Source organism: Urocitellus parryii, chromosome 3 (genome assembly GCF_045843805.1).
Source record: "Urocitellus parryii isolate mUroPar1 chromosome 3, mUroPar1.hap1, whole genome shotgun sequence".
NCBI classification, from domain to species: domain Eukaryota; kingdom Metazoa; phylum Chordata; class Mammalia; order Rodentia; family Sciuridae; genus Urocitellus; species Urocitellus parryii.
In genome coordinates, this window is record NC_135533.1 from 163148968 (window position 1) to 163166173 (window position 17206).

At 43.7% G+C, this 17206-nt stretch overlaps 1 protein-coding gene across 1 annotated transcript in view; it reads left to right on the plus strand.

The window, feature by feature from the left end:
• Positions 1 to 17206, plus strand: part of Adamts9 (ADAM metallopeptidase with thrombospondin type 1 motif 9) — a 154532-nt gene that overhangs the window by 29825 nt on the left and 107501 nt on the right. Inside the window, exons 5-11 of the mRNA XM_077796192.1 lie at positions 1081 to 1164; positions 1267 to 1382; positions 3435 to 3475; positions 3594 to 3699; positions 6944 to 7090; positions 8502 to 8643; positions 11731 to 11835. Of these exons, the coding sequence (XP_077652318.1) occupies positions 1081 to 1164; positions 1267 to 1382; positions 3435 to 3475; positions 3594 to 3699; positions 6944 to 7090; positions 8502 to 8643; positions 11731 to 11835 (741 nt within the window). The remainder of the gene's footprint in view (positions 1 to 1080; positions 1165 to 1266; positions 1383 to 3434; positions 3476 to 3593; positions 3700 to 6943; positions 7091 to 8501; positions 8644 to 11730; positions 11836 to 17206) is intronic.

Sequence of the window (17206 nt, forward strand, 5' to 3'; positions counted from 1 at the left end):
ACCAGGATCTCACTGAGTTGCTTAGGGCCTTACTAAGTTACTAAGGCTGGCTTTGGACTCACAATCCTCCTGCCTTGGCCTCCCGAGCTGCTGGGATTATAGGCCTGTGCCACTGCACCCGGCCAGAACCTATTTTTAATAAATTCCACAGATGAGTGTGAAAGAACATGTTTGGGAATGTTGCATTAGGTTTTCTCCTTCCCACCCTATGGCTGGGGACCTTTCCTCCATGCTGCCCCAACCCTGCCACCCCTCACTCTCTCACCCCCTCCCCTTGCTCAGTCCCATATGCCCCAGCTCTCTTATGACCAGAGGAAGAAAACCAACCTTCCACAGCCCCAAGTCCATATCTATGCCATAATTTCAGAAATGTGATGAGAATCTTGATGACACACACAGCTTGGGATCAGATGGCCTAGCCTGAGATTTCTGGCTCTGCCACTCACCACTGTATATTCAATTTCTCTGAGGCTTGGTTTCCTCATCCATTGCACGGAGATTGTCATAGTAACCAGCCCAGAGTTTTGCTATGCAGACTGAATGCAAACGCCTAATGGAGTTTTTCAGCAAGGATCTAGTTCATAATAAGCACTCCGTGAATGCTTGCCCTCATAATTAATTACAGCAAAATAAAACAAAAGCAGGTTTCGCAGGTTCTTGAGAATGCAGATGGGTGATAAGCATAAAGAACCGCAGTTATTAGCGAAGGTAATTTTGTAAGTTAGCCATTGTGATTTTGTTAAGTTAGCGATCCAGGACTTCAGATGGGAGGAGAGACTGTAATTGGAAATTAATATCCAAATGTTCGGGTACAGAGAACTGTGAGGCAGCAATACAGTTTCAAAAGAAAATACCATTTGGCATTTAAACCTGTTTGAATTCATTATTATCTAAAAGTGCCATCTGTGGATTCACAAAGAGATTTCAATAAATGCATGTTGAATGAATGAAAACTCAGAACAACAGAATGTGTATATGTCATGGAACATAAAAAAAAGATGGAATCCAACCTAAGAAGTGAATTGCTTATTGCTTACAGAGAGTTCACAATTAACTTTGAAAAATTTATCTCGGTTGCAGGTAGCCTCTATCTATAAAGACCCAAGTATTGGAAATTTAATTAATATTGTTATTGTGAACTTAGTTGTGATTCATAATGAACAGGTAATCACGTTTTTTTTTCTTCTTTCTTCTATCTGTATCCGAAATGGCATCTCTGATTGGTATTGCTAGCAGAGACCAACCGTAATTCTTCTCTGTATTTAGGAAGGACCTTCCATATCTTTTAATGCCCAGGCAACATTAAAAAATTTTTGCCAGTGGCAACATTCCAAGAACTATCCAGGTGGAATCCAGCATGATACAGCTGTGCTCGTAACCAGGTATGTGGATTTCTGATTCCTCCAATCTCTCTGTTCAGGTCAGGGTCATCTAGAGCAACCTTTGTAGGACGTTTCTCAACTTAGATGCTATTGATGTCTTGGACCAGATAATCCCTTATGGGTGCCCTGAATACTGCAGAACATTTAGTAGCACGTCTGCCCTTGGCTCACTACATATCAGTGGCACTTTGTCTTCTCAATGGTGACAGTGCCTCTAGTCACTGTCCAGCATCCTCCTGGGGAGGAGGGAGGAAGTGAAGAATTACCCCTCCTTGAGAACGACTCCTGTGGAGGTGCCAGCTAAGAGTCAATTTGTTAGGCAGCTCTGAAAGTCAATGCCCTTATATACAGGGGACAGCTGCTGTTCAGATGAAGCAGGTTGTGGTGACTCGGATCAGAGTCCCGTGATTTTGTAAGAAGCTAGAAATATGGATTGGGGGAGGGTCATGGGGGATTGAACCCAGGGGCACTTAAGCACTGAGCCACATCCCCAGCTCTTTTTAAAAAATATATATTTTATTTGCAGACAGGGTCTTGCTAAGTTGCTTAGGGCCTCACTAAGTTGCTAAGGCTGGCTTTGACCTTGCGATCCTCCTTCCTCAGCCTTCTAAGCTGCTGGGATTATAGGCATACACCACCATATCCAGTGAAATATGGGTTTTTAAAAAAGTGTGAAATCCCCCCAAATTTTAGTGTATTATAGTTATGCATAATAGTGGGGTTCAACAGCCATAAATGCATATAACATAATTTTCTCTATTTCAATTCCCAGCCCTCCCCCTTTCCTTTCCCTTCTCGATTCCCTGTGATCCCCTTTCTCTGTTCTATCTGTCTTCCTTCTATTTATTTTTTAATGGATGCATTATATTTACATGGTAGCACTTGTCTCAAAAGTGTTGTCTCAAAAGAGCAGGGTGCAGTGGCTCACGCCTGTAATCCCAGTGGCTCAGGAGGCTGAGGCAGCAGGATCACAAGTTCAAAGCTAGCCTCAGCAACTTAGAGAGGCCCTGAGCAACATAGTCTCAAAATAAAATATTAAAAAGGACTAGGGGGGCTGGGGATGTGGCTCAAGCAGTAGCACGCTCACCTGGCATGCGTGCGGCCCGGGTTCGATCCTCAGCACCACATACCAACAAAGATGTTGTGTCCGTCGAGAACTAAAAAATAAATATTAAAAATTCTCTCTCTCTCTCTCTCTCTCCTCTCTCACACTCTCTTTAAAAAAAAAAAAAGGACTAGGGATATAGCTCAGTGGTAAAGTGCCCCTAGGTTTAATCCCTAGGACCAAAAAATAAATAAATAAAAGTGTTTAAGACATTGCACAGGGTAACAGAAAGTTGCTGGCCTAAACATACCTCCCATCCATTGTGGGGGTACACTGGATTTTTCAAAAATTTTTTATTTCTTTAAATTTTGCACAGTGCTGGTGATTGAACCAGGGCTTTTTTTTTTTTTTTTTTGGCGGGGGGAGGGGCGGGGGTGCTCCTTTAAGTGAAAAGCATTTAGCACTTTTTTAGGAATGTTTACAAATTATATATAAAATTACAATCACTCGCGGGTGTGGTGGTGCAGGCCTATAATCCCAGCACCTCGGGAGGCTGAGGCAAGAGAATCCCAAGTTCAAAACCAGCCTCAGCAACTTATCGAGGCCCTAAGCAACTCAGTGAGACCCTGTCTCCAAATAAAATACAAAATAGGGCTGGGGATGGGGCTCAGTGGTTAAGAGCCCCTGAGAACTCCTTGGTACCAAAACATTTTTTTGCAAGTTACAATCACTTATGTTGGGTATTGGGGAAGTCCTGGTTAGAGAGGCAGCAGGAGCAATCTTCTTATTGGAGCTGTTAATCCTGAATCAGTGCCTCCCAAAATGTTTGCATTGTAAAACCTGGGTCTTATTAGTTTGTTTTTGGGGAGCGAACCTCCCCCCAGCCCCCACACTTACCCCCCACTGTAGCGTGTGGTACTGTGAATGCCTAGAACCCTCTGAAGTATTTTCTTGTGTTGACCTTTGCTCTTTGGTGTCATCAAGGCCTAAGTCTGCTTTGCTTTCAGACAGGACATCTGCAGAGCTCATGACAAATGTGACACCTTAGGTGAGTCCTCCATTCATATCCTCTGTGGCTAAAACAGTTTGCTACACGTTTCTGTTCTAAGTCACAATTGCTCTTTAAAGTAAGTCCTTGTTGGTCTTTTCTTTCCCCTTTCTAATAGGTCTTGCTGAACTGGGAACCATCTGTGATCCCTACAGAAGCTGCTCTATCAGTGAAGATAGTGGACTGAGTACAGCGTTCACCATAGCCCATGAGCTGGGCCATGTGTAAGTGTCACTTCAATAATGTCATTTAATTCGGAGTCACCTACAACTTGCATTCCTTGGATTCTGTGAGCTTTTGCTTGATGTTAGGGTATGTGAGTCACTTTCCATGTCACAGTAGAGTTTCAAGGTTGAAGAACTTTGAACCTAGTTGGGAGAAGTGACCTTGACTTCCAAAGTTAAAGGAACACGGTGCACCGCACCCTCTTCAGCCAGAGCTTGTGTTTTAGTCAGCTTTTCACAGCTGCGACTAAAAGACCTGACAGAACAACAGTGGGGAGGGAGTAGTTTATTTGGGGGCTCAGATTTTTACGAGTCCAGCTCACTTCTGCATTGAGCTATGCATAGCTGTAATTGAGACAGGAAGCACCTGCAGACTGTAATGTCCCTCTTTCAGGGAAGAGAGTGAGCCAGGATCCCCAGAAAACAGTCATTTCCTAATCAAGGCCTCCAAGCGCCTGGCTATAATGAAATGGGTCTTCCCTTTTGTTTCTGTAGAGACAGAGCCCGGTTAGAACGTGGGCTCATCAATGTGAATTGACTAGAAATCGGTCTGATTTTCAATCTGCATTTTTTTCTTTCTATAATAATCAAATCACTTACCCTCTATATTTGGAAAATAATTTTCTCAATCAATGCCATTAGAAGAACATCCCCATGTGTCTATTTGTGTGTCAGACGCTGACTTTAGAGCTAACGTTGTACAATCAGCAAGCTTTTCGTGCAGATGTTTTCTGGACTCACCTGTGGGCAGTGCACTCACACAGATCAAGATGCCCACAGGCACACACAGGTATCTCCAAGCCACTTCAGAAGCAGTGGGTGTATCTTCAAATGAAGACCTTTCAATCGTATTTTAAGAACACGCTCCTCATCCTGATAGGGAGAGCTCCAGGTGACCACTAACTGAGAACATAAACAGCCAGCTTTCTAGGTAGCTGCTGTGACAGTCCCCAGCATCTTGTCTGCCCTGAAGACTCCTAAGGCACCTCCATGAACCTCAAGGACTCCTTGAGAAATTCCAATTTCAGTCCCCCTCCCCTTGTCCCCTTTGACCTTCATCAAGTCATTAGACCTTTCTGTGGTTCAGTTCCTCATCAGAAAAATGTGGGTACTAGCCCAGTCATCCCTGTATGTCTGTGGGGGCTGATTCCAGGACCCCTGTGGATAGGGAAATGTGCAGATTTGCAAGTCTTTTTTATAAACTTTTTTATACTTTTTTTTTTTTTTTTTTTGGTAAAATGGGATTGAACTCAGGGGTGCTTAACCACTGAGCCACATCCCCGGCCATATTTTATATTTTATTTAGAGACAGGGTCTCACTGTGTTGCTTAGGGCCTCTCTAAGTTGCTGAGGCTGGCTTTGAACTTGTGATCCTCCTGCCTCAGCCTCCCAAGCTGCTGGCATGATAGGGGTGCACCACTGCACCCAGCTATACCTTTATTTTATTTATTTATTTTTAAGTGGCGCTGAGGATGGAACCCAGTGCCTCACATGTGCTAGGCGAGCACTCTACCACTGAGCCACAACGCAGAGGCCTAGTGTTTGCATGTTATCTGCTTTAAATCATCTCTACAGATTACTTATAATACGTAATACAAAATAAATGTTGTGTAAATAGTTGTCACACTGTACTATTTAGGGAATAATGATAAGAAAAAAAAGGGATGCACATTTTTTTTCTTCTGAATAAGTTCCACCTGCAGTTAGTGAAGCCTGTAGACGAAGGATGTGCAGACTTGGCCGGCAGACTGTGCTGCCCAGGAGGTTAAATAACTGATTAAACTAAATAAAGCATTTAAAACAGTAATCACATTCTGGGTACATTGTGAATGCTGAAAAGTGTTTTTTTTTTTAATTAATTTTTTATTTTTAGTTGTAGAAGGACACAATACCTTTATCTTATTTATTTATTCATTTATTTATATGTTTGTGTTTTGTGAATGCCTGGAATTGAACTCAGGTGCACTCAGTCACTAAGCCACATCCCCAGCCCTATTTTGTATTTTATTTAGAGATAGGGTCTCACTGGTTTGCTTAGGGCCTCATTAAGTTGCTGAGGCTGGCTTTGAACTTGTGATCCTCCTGCCTCAGCCTCCTGAGCTGCTGGAATGACAGGTGTGCACCTGTAATTATTTTCATGTGGGCTAAGGATCAAACCCAGTGCCTCACATGTGTTAGACAAGCACTCCACCACTGAGCCACAACCCCAGCCCTGAAAAGACTTGGTTCTTACTATTTAACCAGGGTTCCATAAATATTTACTATTATTTAACCCCTGCCATGAGCAAATGTGTCTGGCATCTGGATAAAAACAAATTGTTATTTCACATGATGAAGTAAACTTGATTTCATTAAGTAAACTTGATTTCATGATGGGGTAGGAATATCTGCCAGTTACCTTGCACCACAGAGAAGCAAGCTGAGGTTTGAACACTTCCTGGTTGTGCAATGGATGCCTCTGGAGTGAGGGACACCATCATTCCCCGCCCCCTTCCTCTGACCAAGCCAAGAATGGCAAGTATGTATTCATGCTGCTGCCAGGTTCCCTCCCAGGCCCAGGAGGATGGGGGCGGTCCTCAGGGCCTTCTGGGGTCAGAACCTGGGTTAGTTTAAGAACCCTTTGTGCTGGTTTTCATCAAGCCAGCCCCCATATGGTGACCTTGGCACAGAGCACAAGACTATTGCCATCGCTGCGTCCCGCCCACTCCATCTGCATGCCTCTGGTCTCCATGACCATCATTTTCTTTCATGAAAATGGGCACCCACTTTACAGACCTTTTTTAATGACCTACCTGCCCAGGTGTAACATTTGTCATCCGGGGCCCAAAACAGAAGATGCCAAGACTCACAGTCAGCTCCTTATTAGAAAGCTTGGGCTTCAGAATTTTTATTTTTTATTTTTGTTTTTTATTTTTATTTTTTAGTTTTTTGATGCCAGCAATTGAACCCAGGGGCACTCAACCACTGAGCCCCATCCCCAGCCCTACTGATATTTTATTTAGAGACAGGGTCTCACTGAGTTGCTTAAGGCCTTGCCATTGCTGAGGCTGGCTTTGAACTCGCCATCCTCCTGCCTCAGCCTCCCCAGCCGCTGGAGTTACAGGTGGGCACCACTGCGCCCAGGTTGTCGTGTTCTCCACCCCGTCTCAGGTAGCTTCAGATCTGTTCTGCTGCCCTGGACTCCGATTCTAATCCATAACCCAGTAGCCTTGGTGCTCACGAAGCCCGCCCTGGTGTCCCCTAGGTTCAACATGCCGCACGACGACAACAACAAGTGTAAAGAAGAGGGTGTCAAGAGCCCCCAGCACGTCATGGCACCGACACTGAACTTCTACACCAACCCCTGGATGTGGTCCAAGTGCAGTCGGAAATACATCACCGAGTTTTTGGAGTAAGACGCCACTTTCTTTTAACCGGGTTCCTGGGGCAGATTCCTAGCCAGTGTTCAGAAGGTCAGGGCGGAGCCGAGGAGGAGCCTGGGGTCTGAAAGGGAACGTGTGGCCGTGGCCCAGTTGGGCTTGGACATGTGTGGCCACCTGGGAAGAGGCCCTGTAAAGGCCTGAACGAAAGCCACCCACATCTCTGCACCTGTAGCTTAGTGACCTGAGCACAGGAAGGAAGGGATCAGGAGATGATCCCCAAGGGGGTAGAAATTGGAGCAGCCTCCTTATTGTTGAATGGAGGGTGCATGTCTCTCCTACTCTCCTTACCACTCCCCTTCCCTTTTTATCTGTCTTTCCTTTTCCTGTTTTTGTTTGTTGGTTGGTTTGTTTGGTACCAGGGATTGAACCCAGAGACACTTAACCACTGAGCCCCATCCCCAGCCCTTTTTATATTTTATTTAGAGACAGAGTCTCGCCGAGTTGCTTGGGGCCTGGATGCTGAGGCCAGCTTTGAACTCATGATCCTCCTGCCTCAGCCTCCTGAGTTTATTTAATTATTTATTTTTAACTTCCCACTCAGCTGCTCAAAGATCCAGTTTCATTATAAAATGCCCCCATGCCACAAATATATTGGTCTTCTCTCCCAGTTACCAAAAAGCACCAAAGTTAAAGCAAAAACTCCAAGTCTCTGGCCTGTTTCTGCCACTACAGGGAATGGGTGGATTTCTTCATCAGAACTCAGGGGTGACACTTTCTCAAAACAGGGAAAACATCATTTGCAAAAAAAAAAAAAGTGAAAGAACTGGAGGATTCCATTTTTCTTCTTCAGCAGGGGATGTTTTCTTTCTGTGAGTCACTGATTTACTTACTTTTCCCTTTGGCAAATACTTATTAAACACCTGCTGCTGTGGACCGGGCCCTGCCTTCGACTGTAAGAAGCTTACAGTCTTTTGAGGAAGACGATCAAAAAATAAGCTGATAACTGCCTCCAAGTGCAACCAGTGCCCTAAGAGATTCATACTTCCTGTATGTTGTATGTAGATCTGGTTCTAGAAGTATATACCAAGGATACTACTCCAACTTCTGGACTTAAGATGGTTGGTGGCACTCACCTGTAATCCCAGAGGCAGAGGCAGAAGGATCATGAGTTTGAGGCCAGCCTCAACAAGTTAGTGAGGCCCTAAGCAACTCAGTGAGACCTTGTTTCTAAATAAAATAAAAAAATAGGGCTGGGGATGGGGCTCAGTGGTTAAGCACCCCTGGGTTCAATCCCTGGGACCAAAAGAAAATTAAAAAGAAGAAGAAAGCCAAGATCAAAAAGGAACTGTCCTCTTCATTGGACTGGGGGTGTGGCCTCCACGTTGAGGGGACCTTTGTCAGTCCCTCCTCTTACCTTCTGTGTGTCTCTACTTCCTGTAGCACCGGGTATGGCGAGTGTCTGCTTAACGAACCCGAATCCAGACCCTACCCGCTGCCTCCCCAGCTGCCTGGCCTCCTTTACAACGTGAATAAGCAATGTGAGCTCATCTTTGGCCCCGGTTCCCAGGTGTGCCCGTACATGGTGAGTGTTTGGGGCCGTTTCTGTCCTCGTCACATTTGGGACGTCTTGCTCTGCCTGGCTTCCCATTAGCTTCTCACTCGGCCCAAGGACAGTCAAACATGCAGTTGGCACTTAGGGTGATCACTGTGCTGATGGTATCAGTCATGGCTCCATACGTTGGCGCCCTGTGGCATCTCTTATTTTCCCCTCCTGACTGGCCAGAAGGGACATGCTATTGCAAGTGTGAGGTGGGGCTCCCAGGGGGTGCAGGGGCAGAGCTGGTAATCCCAGAGCTTGGGTGTTTCTCTCTCCTTGTCTTCTCTCATGCCCTCCTCCGACTTGTCCAAGTGACTTACAGCGATTCAGTAAGGATGACACAGGAGGCAGGCCTGGCTGCTCCTCCTAGCTTGCCAGCCTTGGGTCCTGGGTCCACTTGGAGCTTCAGATCCTTTCTGGTGGTTGCTCAGCCGGGCTGCTGTGGTTTGTGCCGTGAATGTCTGGACCAGTGATATCATCTAGGGGTGACTGGATAGAAATGAGGAGAATGGTGCTCCTGTGGGTTGCCCCCTTCTGTCCCTTTGGGGCTGTGTGTGTGTGTGTTGCTGGGAGACCCTTCAGAGGTTGCAGAGTAAGTTGCAAAAAGTACAGTGAATCCATGGAAATAATTTAAAAATTTGAGTCACTCTACCTTAATAATACCCATTTATATGTTACCCATGATGACATGAATTAAGAGTCATTGACTCTGAGGCAGGAGGATCACGAGTTCAAAGCAACTTAGTGAGGCCCTGAACAACTCAGTGAGAACTTGTCTCTAAATAAAATACAAAATAGGGCTGGGGATGTGGCTCAGTGGTTGAGCGCCCCTGAGTTCAATCCCTAGTACCAAAAAAAAAAAAAAAAAAAAAAGAGTCATTGAAGTGTTAAACAAAAGAAAGGTAAGCATATTTTAGTATCTCCATTTAGTGGAATATTACATAGCAGATGAAAATGATCTACACAAGACACATGTTCCTGCTCATGTAATTTAAGTTAAAGAAAAGGATGAATAATTGCATAGAGTGTGTCTTCAAGTCTCAAAGAGGGGGAAAAGTGACAGGGAATGGGTGGAGAGCTCGAGGGACTTTTTTTCCCCTATTTTTCAGAGTATATATTTAGTTCTTTCTTAATTTTTCTACCATAAGCCTGATTGATTTTGGCTTATTTTAATAATTAGGAAAAATATAAATTAGAGAAATCTTTTTTTAAAAAAAGTATGCATTGAAATAGCTAAAATAAATCTTTCTTTTAATTTTTTTTATTTTCTAGTTGTAGTTGTCAATACCTTTATTTATTTATCTATTTATTTATTTATTTATTTATTTATTTATTTTATGTGGTGCTGAGGATTGAACCCAGGGCCTTGTACTCGCTAGGTGAGCGCTGTACTGTACCTCTGAGCCACAACCCCAGCCCTGCTAAAAAAAATCTTTAAAACATAATATTCGAAGGAAGAACAACGTTTCAGAATGTATCAAAATCAGTTTGCATGAAGCTTAAATGCTGTGTAACTGCTAGATTTTTATGCTGTTGTGTAAAAACTTTGGGACCAATGAAGTCATCATCAATCAGAGTGGGTCACCTCTGCAGAGAGGGAACAAGGAAGAGACCCAGGGTGGGTACCAAAGGTTTTAGCTTACCTGTGAACCCTTCTTTCCTTAACAGGGCAGTGGGTACATTGGTATCCATTATGTTATTTTTTTTCTTTTGCTCATTTTTATTTGTTCTTTCTTGAAAAATGTGATAGTAGAGTATATCTTGACATATCATACATACATGGAGTATAGCTTATTCTAATTAGGATCCCATTCTTGTGGTTGTCCCTGGTCGTGTGCTCATATGTGAACACAGAAAAGTTCTGTCCCATTCACTCCACTGTCTTTCCCATTCCCATCTCCCTCCCTGTCCTTCATTCCCCTTTGTCTAACCCAGTGAATTTCTATTCTCCCTCCCTCCCTTATCTCTGCATATCAGAGAGAACATTTTATCTTGTTTTTTTGGGACTGGCTTATTTCACTTAGTATGATAGTCTCCAGTTCCATCCATTTACCAGCAAATGCCACAGTTTCATTCTTCTTTAAGTTTGAATAATATTCCATTATGTGTATATACCACATTTTCTTTATCCATTCATTTGTTGAAGGACGCCTAGGTTGGTTCCGTAGTCTAGCTATTGTGAATTGAGCTGCTATAAACAGATGTGGCTGTGTCCCTGTAGTGTGCTGATTTTAAGTCCTTTGGGTATAGACCAAGGAGTGGGAGAGCTGGGTCAAAGGTGGTTTCATTCCTAGTTTTCTGAGGAATCTCCACACTGCTTTCCAGAGTGATTGCACCAATTTGCAGTCCCATCAGCAATGGATGAATGAATCTTTTCTCTACATCCTCGCCGACATTTTTTGTTGCTTTGTTCTTGACGATTGCCATTGTGACTGGAGGGAGATGGCATCTCTGTGTAGTTTTGATTTGCATTTCTCTAATTTCTAGAGATGTTGAGCATTTTTTTGGTATCTTTTTGACCATTCACATTTCTTCTTCTGTGAAGTGCTTTAATGTTACTTTTTAATACTTTGTGTAGGTCTGAAATATTGTACACTATCTAATACCTTCTATCCTCTAACAACCCCTAAAAGCCTTAGAAACGATTCATAATATGATCATGATAATACATGGCCCTAGTAGAAGCACACACACACACACAGAGACATACACACACACATGCATGCATGCACTTTGAGTCAGGCCAAACTGAAACACAAATCATATCTGATCACTTCCTAACTCAACAACCAAACTCACATCACACAATTCCCACATGCTCCTTTGTCTCTCTGAACCTCAGTCTCTTCATCTGTATATCTCAAATGCATGGTGGATCCCCTTTTATGTTACAGTCTATCCTCCCAGGCAGACAGGGCTGCTCAGGGCTGCTTGTTATCACCCTGGGACTATTTCATCATTTAATGAAGAAAAAAAAAATGCCTTTCCAAGTTCCCCTATACCCTTGGCAAAGCATTCATTGAAAGATTCTGTCTTAATTCCACTGTCTCTTCATTCAACTGAATCGAGCAGGTGCAGTGTAGACGGCTCTGGTGCAATAACGTGGATGGAGCTCACAAAGGCTGCCGGACTCAGCACACGCCCTGGGCTGACGGGACCGAGTGTGAGCCTGGAAAGGCAAGTACCCCCATTGCCTCCCCCCACCCTGGGGCTGCAGAGAAAGTTCGTTCGGGGAGCTTTTGAAAATGTGAGACTCACATGAAGGCATGATCATGACACCAGAGATCATTATTGCCTGCATGTAGGGACAGTCTCGCAACTGAACACTTCCCTCGTTTTAGCCATTCTGAAATCCTAATGCAGTGTGCAGGAGTGTTTTTTGGGTTGTTTGCTTTCTGTTTTGAGAGCGGCACTGCAAACTTGACGGAGCATCTCAGAATCAGGAGGAGCAGAGAATGGATTCTGTCCTCTCCTGTGACACCAGGCTCTTGCCAGCCTCTGCTGTTCCCTTTAAGGAGAGATGATGTCACTTGGTACATATCCAAGTCCAGATTCTCATGAGCTACTTGTCATGGTTCCCAGTGATTTTGTTAATTACTAAAAGAAATCTACTCCTTGTGTGGCCTGGGGACAGCTGTGTCCCACGCACCTAGGGGTATGATTAACTTACCCTCCTGTCCTGTGTACATCGAAAAATCAGAGTCATGAGTTAGTGATATCATCATCCCTCCCCCCAAAAATTTGGTGGCACAAAGTTTGAAAGATAAATCCTGATTCTTTTTTTTTCTTTTTATTTTGTAATTCTGTAAGGATGAATGCATTTAGCATTTACAGTGATCTAGTCGCTGGATTCTATTTCTGAGATTTGTCGTCTTTATATGTATGTAGTTCTTTTACCTGTTAGCTGTTTTACTCACTTTAATACATTTGTTCTCATCTTCTTTCCTTTTACTTTGTAGAATTATTAGGACCCAGAATGCCTCCTTCAAAGGGATCTTAATTGATGACAGGGTTTTACTCCCACTTCCCCATTTTTTTTTTTTTGTACCAGGGATTAAACCCAGGGGCACTTAACCACTGAGCCCCATCCCCAGCCCTATTTTGTATTTTATTTAGAGATAAGGTCTCACTGAGTGGCTTAGGGCCTTGCTAAGTTGCGGAGGCTGGCTTTGAACTCTCGATCCTCCTGCCTCAGCCTCCTGAGCTGCCAGGATGACAGGTGTGCATCACCCTATCAGCACAATAGGTCCATTTTAATCATATTCTAGAAGAGTGGCCAAGTCTAACAGCTTTTACTGAAGGTGTGGGGATGTACAGGTACTCTTAAGATCATGCATTTTGCAAATGCTGGAGAAGGTACCCAGGCTGCACAGGAGTGCTTTGTGATTTTTCTTGTTTGGTGTTGATTTCACAGAATTGGCAGTGTGGGCCTCTGGTCTGCATGCCAGCATTCCGACTCCTGTTGCCGCTGGGTTAATTTTTTTTCTTTCTGTTCTCTCTGCCCTGCTCCCTCCGTAGTAATCCATCTTGAGCTGCTGACACAGTGTTATTTTGATGAATAACTCACTAATGTCTCTTTATTTGCTGTGCTCTCTTGTTAAGTCCATTAACATTTCACTTTAACCCTGTTTTTTGAGTCCAGAGAATCCTTGAATTGAAGTTGGCCTCCACATCTACCTTCCAACCTCTTAGATAGATGCATGGATATAAAATATCAGTTAAATAGTTTGGGAAACTTTTAAGAAAGGCTGACTTTTTTTGGCTCTAGTTCCACCAGCCACTTAAAGCTTTGTTATGATGTAATGGCAATTCCCATATGGAATTATGATTTGTCGCATTTGCCTGGTAAATAGTTTTTTTGTTTGTTTGTTTGTTTGTTTTATACTGGGGATTGAACCCAGGGGCACTCAACCACTGAGCCTCATCCCCAGCCCTTTTTATATTTTATTTAGAGACAGGGTCTCACTGAATTGCTTAGGGCCTCGGTGAGTTACTGAGGCTGGCTTTGAACTCATGATCCTCCTGCCTCAGCCTCCTGAGCTGCTGGGATTACAGGCTGCTGCACTGTGATTGCCACTGTGCCCAGCCAGTTTTTGTTTTGTTTTGTTTTTTTTAAACATATTTCCAAAACATCCCCAGCTTGTGTCACCCTATTTCTCTGAGTTTCTTTCTCAGTTTCGGGTTCCTGGTAGCAAGATGGGAAGGCTGAATTTCACCTTGATTTTGTGTTAGTTAAGAATTTTGTTCAGGTTCAATCCAATTATTGTGTTTTAAGCAAATTGCCTCTTTATATGATACAAAAACTAGACAAGTTATGGAGCTATTATGTGGCTCATGCCTGTCATCCCAGCAGCTCGGGAGGCTGAGGCAGGAGGATTGTGAGTTCAAAGCCAGCCTCAGCAACTCCGCGAGACTCTATTTCTAAATAAAATATAAAAAAGAGCTGGGGATATAGCTCAGTGGTTAAGTGCCCCTGGGTTCAATCCCCAGTACCACCCTGCCAAAAGAGAGAGAGAGAGAGAGAGAGAGAGAGAGAGAGAGAGAGAGAGAGAGAGAGAGAAGAGAAAAAGAAATGGAAGTGTTAGGGCTGGGGTTATAGCTCAGTGGTAGAACACTTAGCATGTGTGAGGCCCTGGGTTTGATCCTCGTACCACATAAAAATAAGTAAAATAAAGGTACTGTGTCCATCTACAACTAAGGGGGAAAAAAGAAATGGAGGTCATGCTAGTCCCTTATCTGAAGGGCTGGAGGTCTGAAGGGGCCCAGATTCCAGAGTTTTCTTGGACTGTGGGATATTCACATGCACGTAGTGAGCACCTTGGTGACGGGACCCAGGTCCTGTGCATCTTGGACACACAGATTGAGGACAGTCATCCACAATATTTCTGGTCTCCCTTGGTTCTGATCAGCACCCATCACGTCAAGTCCAGTGGGGAACAGTGACCGTGGCCTCGTGTCCGCCCTTAACAAGTCTGGGATTGGGGGCCTTCTGGGTTTTTCGTTTGGGAACTGAGATAGTCAGCTTGCTCAGAGCAGTGCCTGGCCCTGGTCAGTGTGGATGCCCGCCGGCACCCCAATCCTACCTAAGCTGCACCCTGTGCCCAGCTGTTCCCAAGGCCTCCTGTCATCAGACCCAGGACAGCCTGGGCAGAGGGGCTCCCTTTCCAGCTGTGAACACGGACTCCCACCCTGCCCTGGGCCACAGAGCCAGTTTCCAGGAGCCACTGCTACAGCCAGGCCTGCTGACCTTTGGCCCCAGGCTGCTTGGTCCTGGGTGTGGCCACGTGTGGCTACCATGCACTTGAAATGCCAGTCTGGTCTGGGGTGCACTGACGAGTGGAATACAGCCAGGCTGTGGGCCCTAGAGGGCAAGAGAAAGCTTCCTGCAGTGGCCGCCTCTCATTCTGTCATCAGACCCAGGACATGTGTGAGGCCCTAGGTTCCCTGATACTTTGCAAGTGTTTGAGATATTGGGTGGTACTGAGTGTATATCAACATTATGTATTATTTATATAGTGATAGACATAATATGATGATATATGGTATATATATGATGGTATATTGTATGTGATTATTATAGCATCAATAATTATTAATATATATGTTATTATGATGTTATGTGTTGCATATAGTATATGCATGTATACATATACATATACACACATATACATATATGACATACATATCTTATATATCACATATAGTATATGTGTATGCACATAAGTATACATATAATATTTATGTATATCATTCATAATATTTGTAATATATGTGTTTATTATTTATAATTGTAATATATGTGTGAATATACATATATCACATGTATATTACATCTATATATTCATATATTATATGTATATTATGTGTATAAAATACATATGTGTATATAACATGTATATACATGGAATATATGCATGTATATGTAATATATATTTATAATGTTATACATATTAGGTATGTGTATGATTATGCATATATGTGCATATATAATCATACATATGTGTGTATAATTATACTCACATATATCATACACATATAATATATAAACATATATTAGCAATACAAAAAATATATGTCTATACATTCATATATAACATTTCAAACATGTGATATATATAATGTCTTTCCTAGGCACACATACCTATGATAATATCTGATTTCTAGATTTGGCATGGTAAGGGATTAACAGCAATAGTTGACAATGAAATAGAAAAATCAAAGTAATTTTTATACTGACTGCATGTAGAATTAATAATGTTTTTAGATATATTGGGTTAAATGCCATTAGGATTTATTTCGATTTTTGTTTCCAAAATGCTTTAGTGTGCTTCTAGAATTCTCTGTCCTCTCTTGGGCCTGGTTAGCTCCTCCTGGGCGGGGGCCCAGCCTGGCACCTCTGCCTCGGCCCTCCAGAGGCGGCTCTGTCCCCCTGAGACCCGTCACACAGCCACAGGCCGCTCCACTCCAGAGATCTGAGAGAGCGGCGGGGTGTCACCCTCCTGCAGCCACTGCCTTTGTCCACTGCTCAGTGACCTCGGCTTTGTGTCAAGGCTTGCCACCCCCACAATGGCAGAGGGTCCACGTGGGCCACTCCCTGTCCTGCTGAGGAGTTTAACTTAATTCTATTTTTGTAATATCTTTATTTTTTTTGTTGTTTATTTTTCTGTGGTGCTGAGGACGGAACCCAGGGCCTCGCGTGTGCGAGGCAAGCCCCCTGCTAAAGCCCCAGCCCAGCCCCTATTTTATTTTTTATGATTCTTTTAAAATCATGGCCTCCCTCCTGCTCTCCAGGCTGCAGAAGCTGAAGCCTTAGTAACAGCAGCAACAACAACAAAGGAATCAACTTTAGGGGACCCTGTGAGGGCCCTTTGTACTTCCTGATCCTAAGTATTTTCTTGAAGTGAGTTTATAGAAATCATGTAACTACTTTTTCCCCTCCTTCTTCCCTGGTGAATTAAAATTGGGTTTTCAAATCCAAGGGGAGCTGGACAGGGTCTCACTGAATTGCTTAGAGCCTCAATAAGATTTGGGAGGCTGAGGCAGGAGGATCGTGAGTTTAAAGCCAGCCTCAAAAACTTAGTGAGGCCCTGAGCAACTCAGGGAGACCCTGTCTCTAAATAAAATAGAAAATAGGGCTGGGGATGGGGCTCAGTGGTTAAGCACCCCTGGGTTCAATCCCTGGTACAAAAAATAAAGATAAGAAAAGCAGGAAAGCATTGCTATTTTACCGGAGGCCTTGTGAATGGAGGTCCATATGCAAATCTCACTTTGTCCTGTCCTGCCTACCACCACCCTGCCAATGTCCACTCCATTTTTTTCCAAGATGGAGACTTGAGCAGTCTGAAGCTGGCCACTGGAGTCACCCTGCCAGCCTGCAGCCCCTCACTCAACTGGCTTTTTTTTCCCCACAAGCAAGCTATACCCGAAGACCCAGCCTAATATTAAGATTCTTACAGGGCTAAATCCGCACAGTGCTCACTCTCCCTATAGATGGCACATGCGCAGCATTTCATAAACTATGGTAAAGAATAAAGAGATGAGAGAGGAA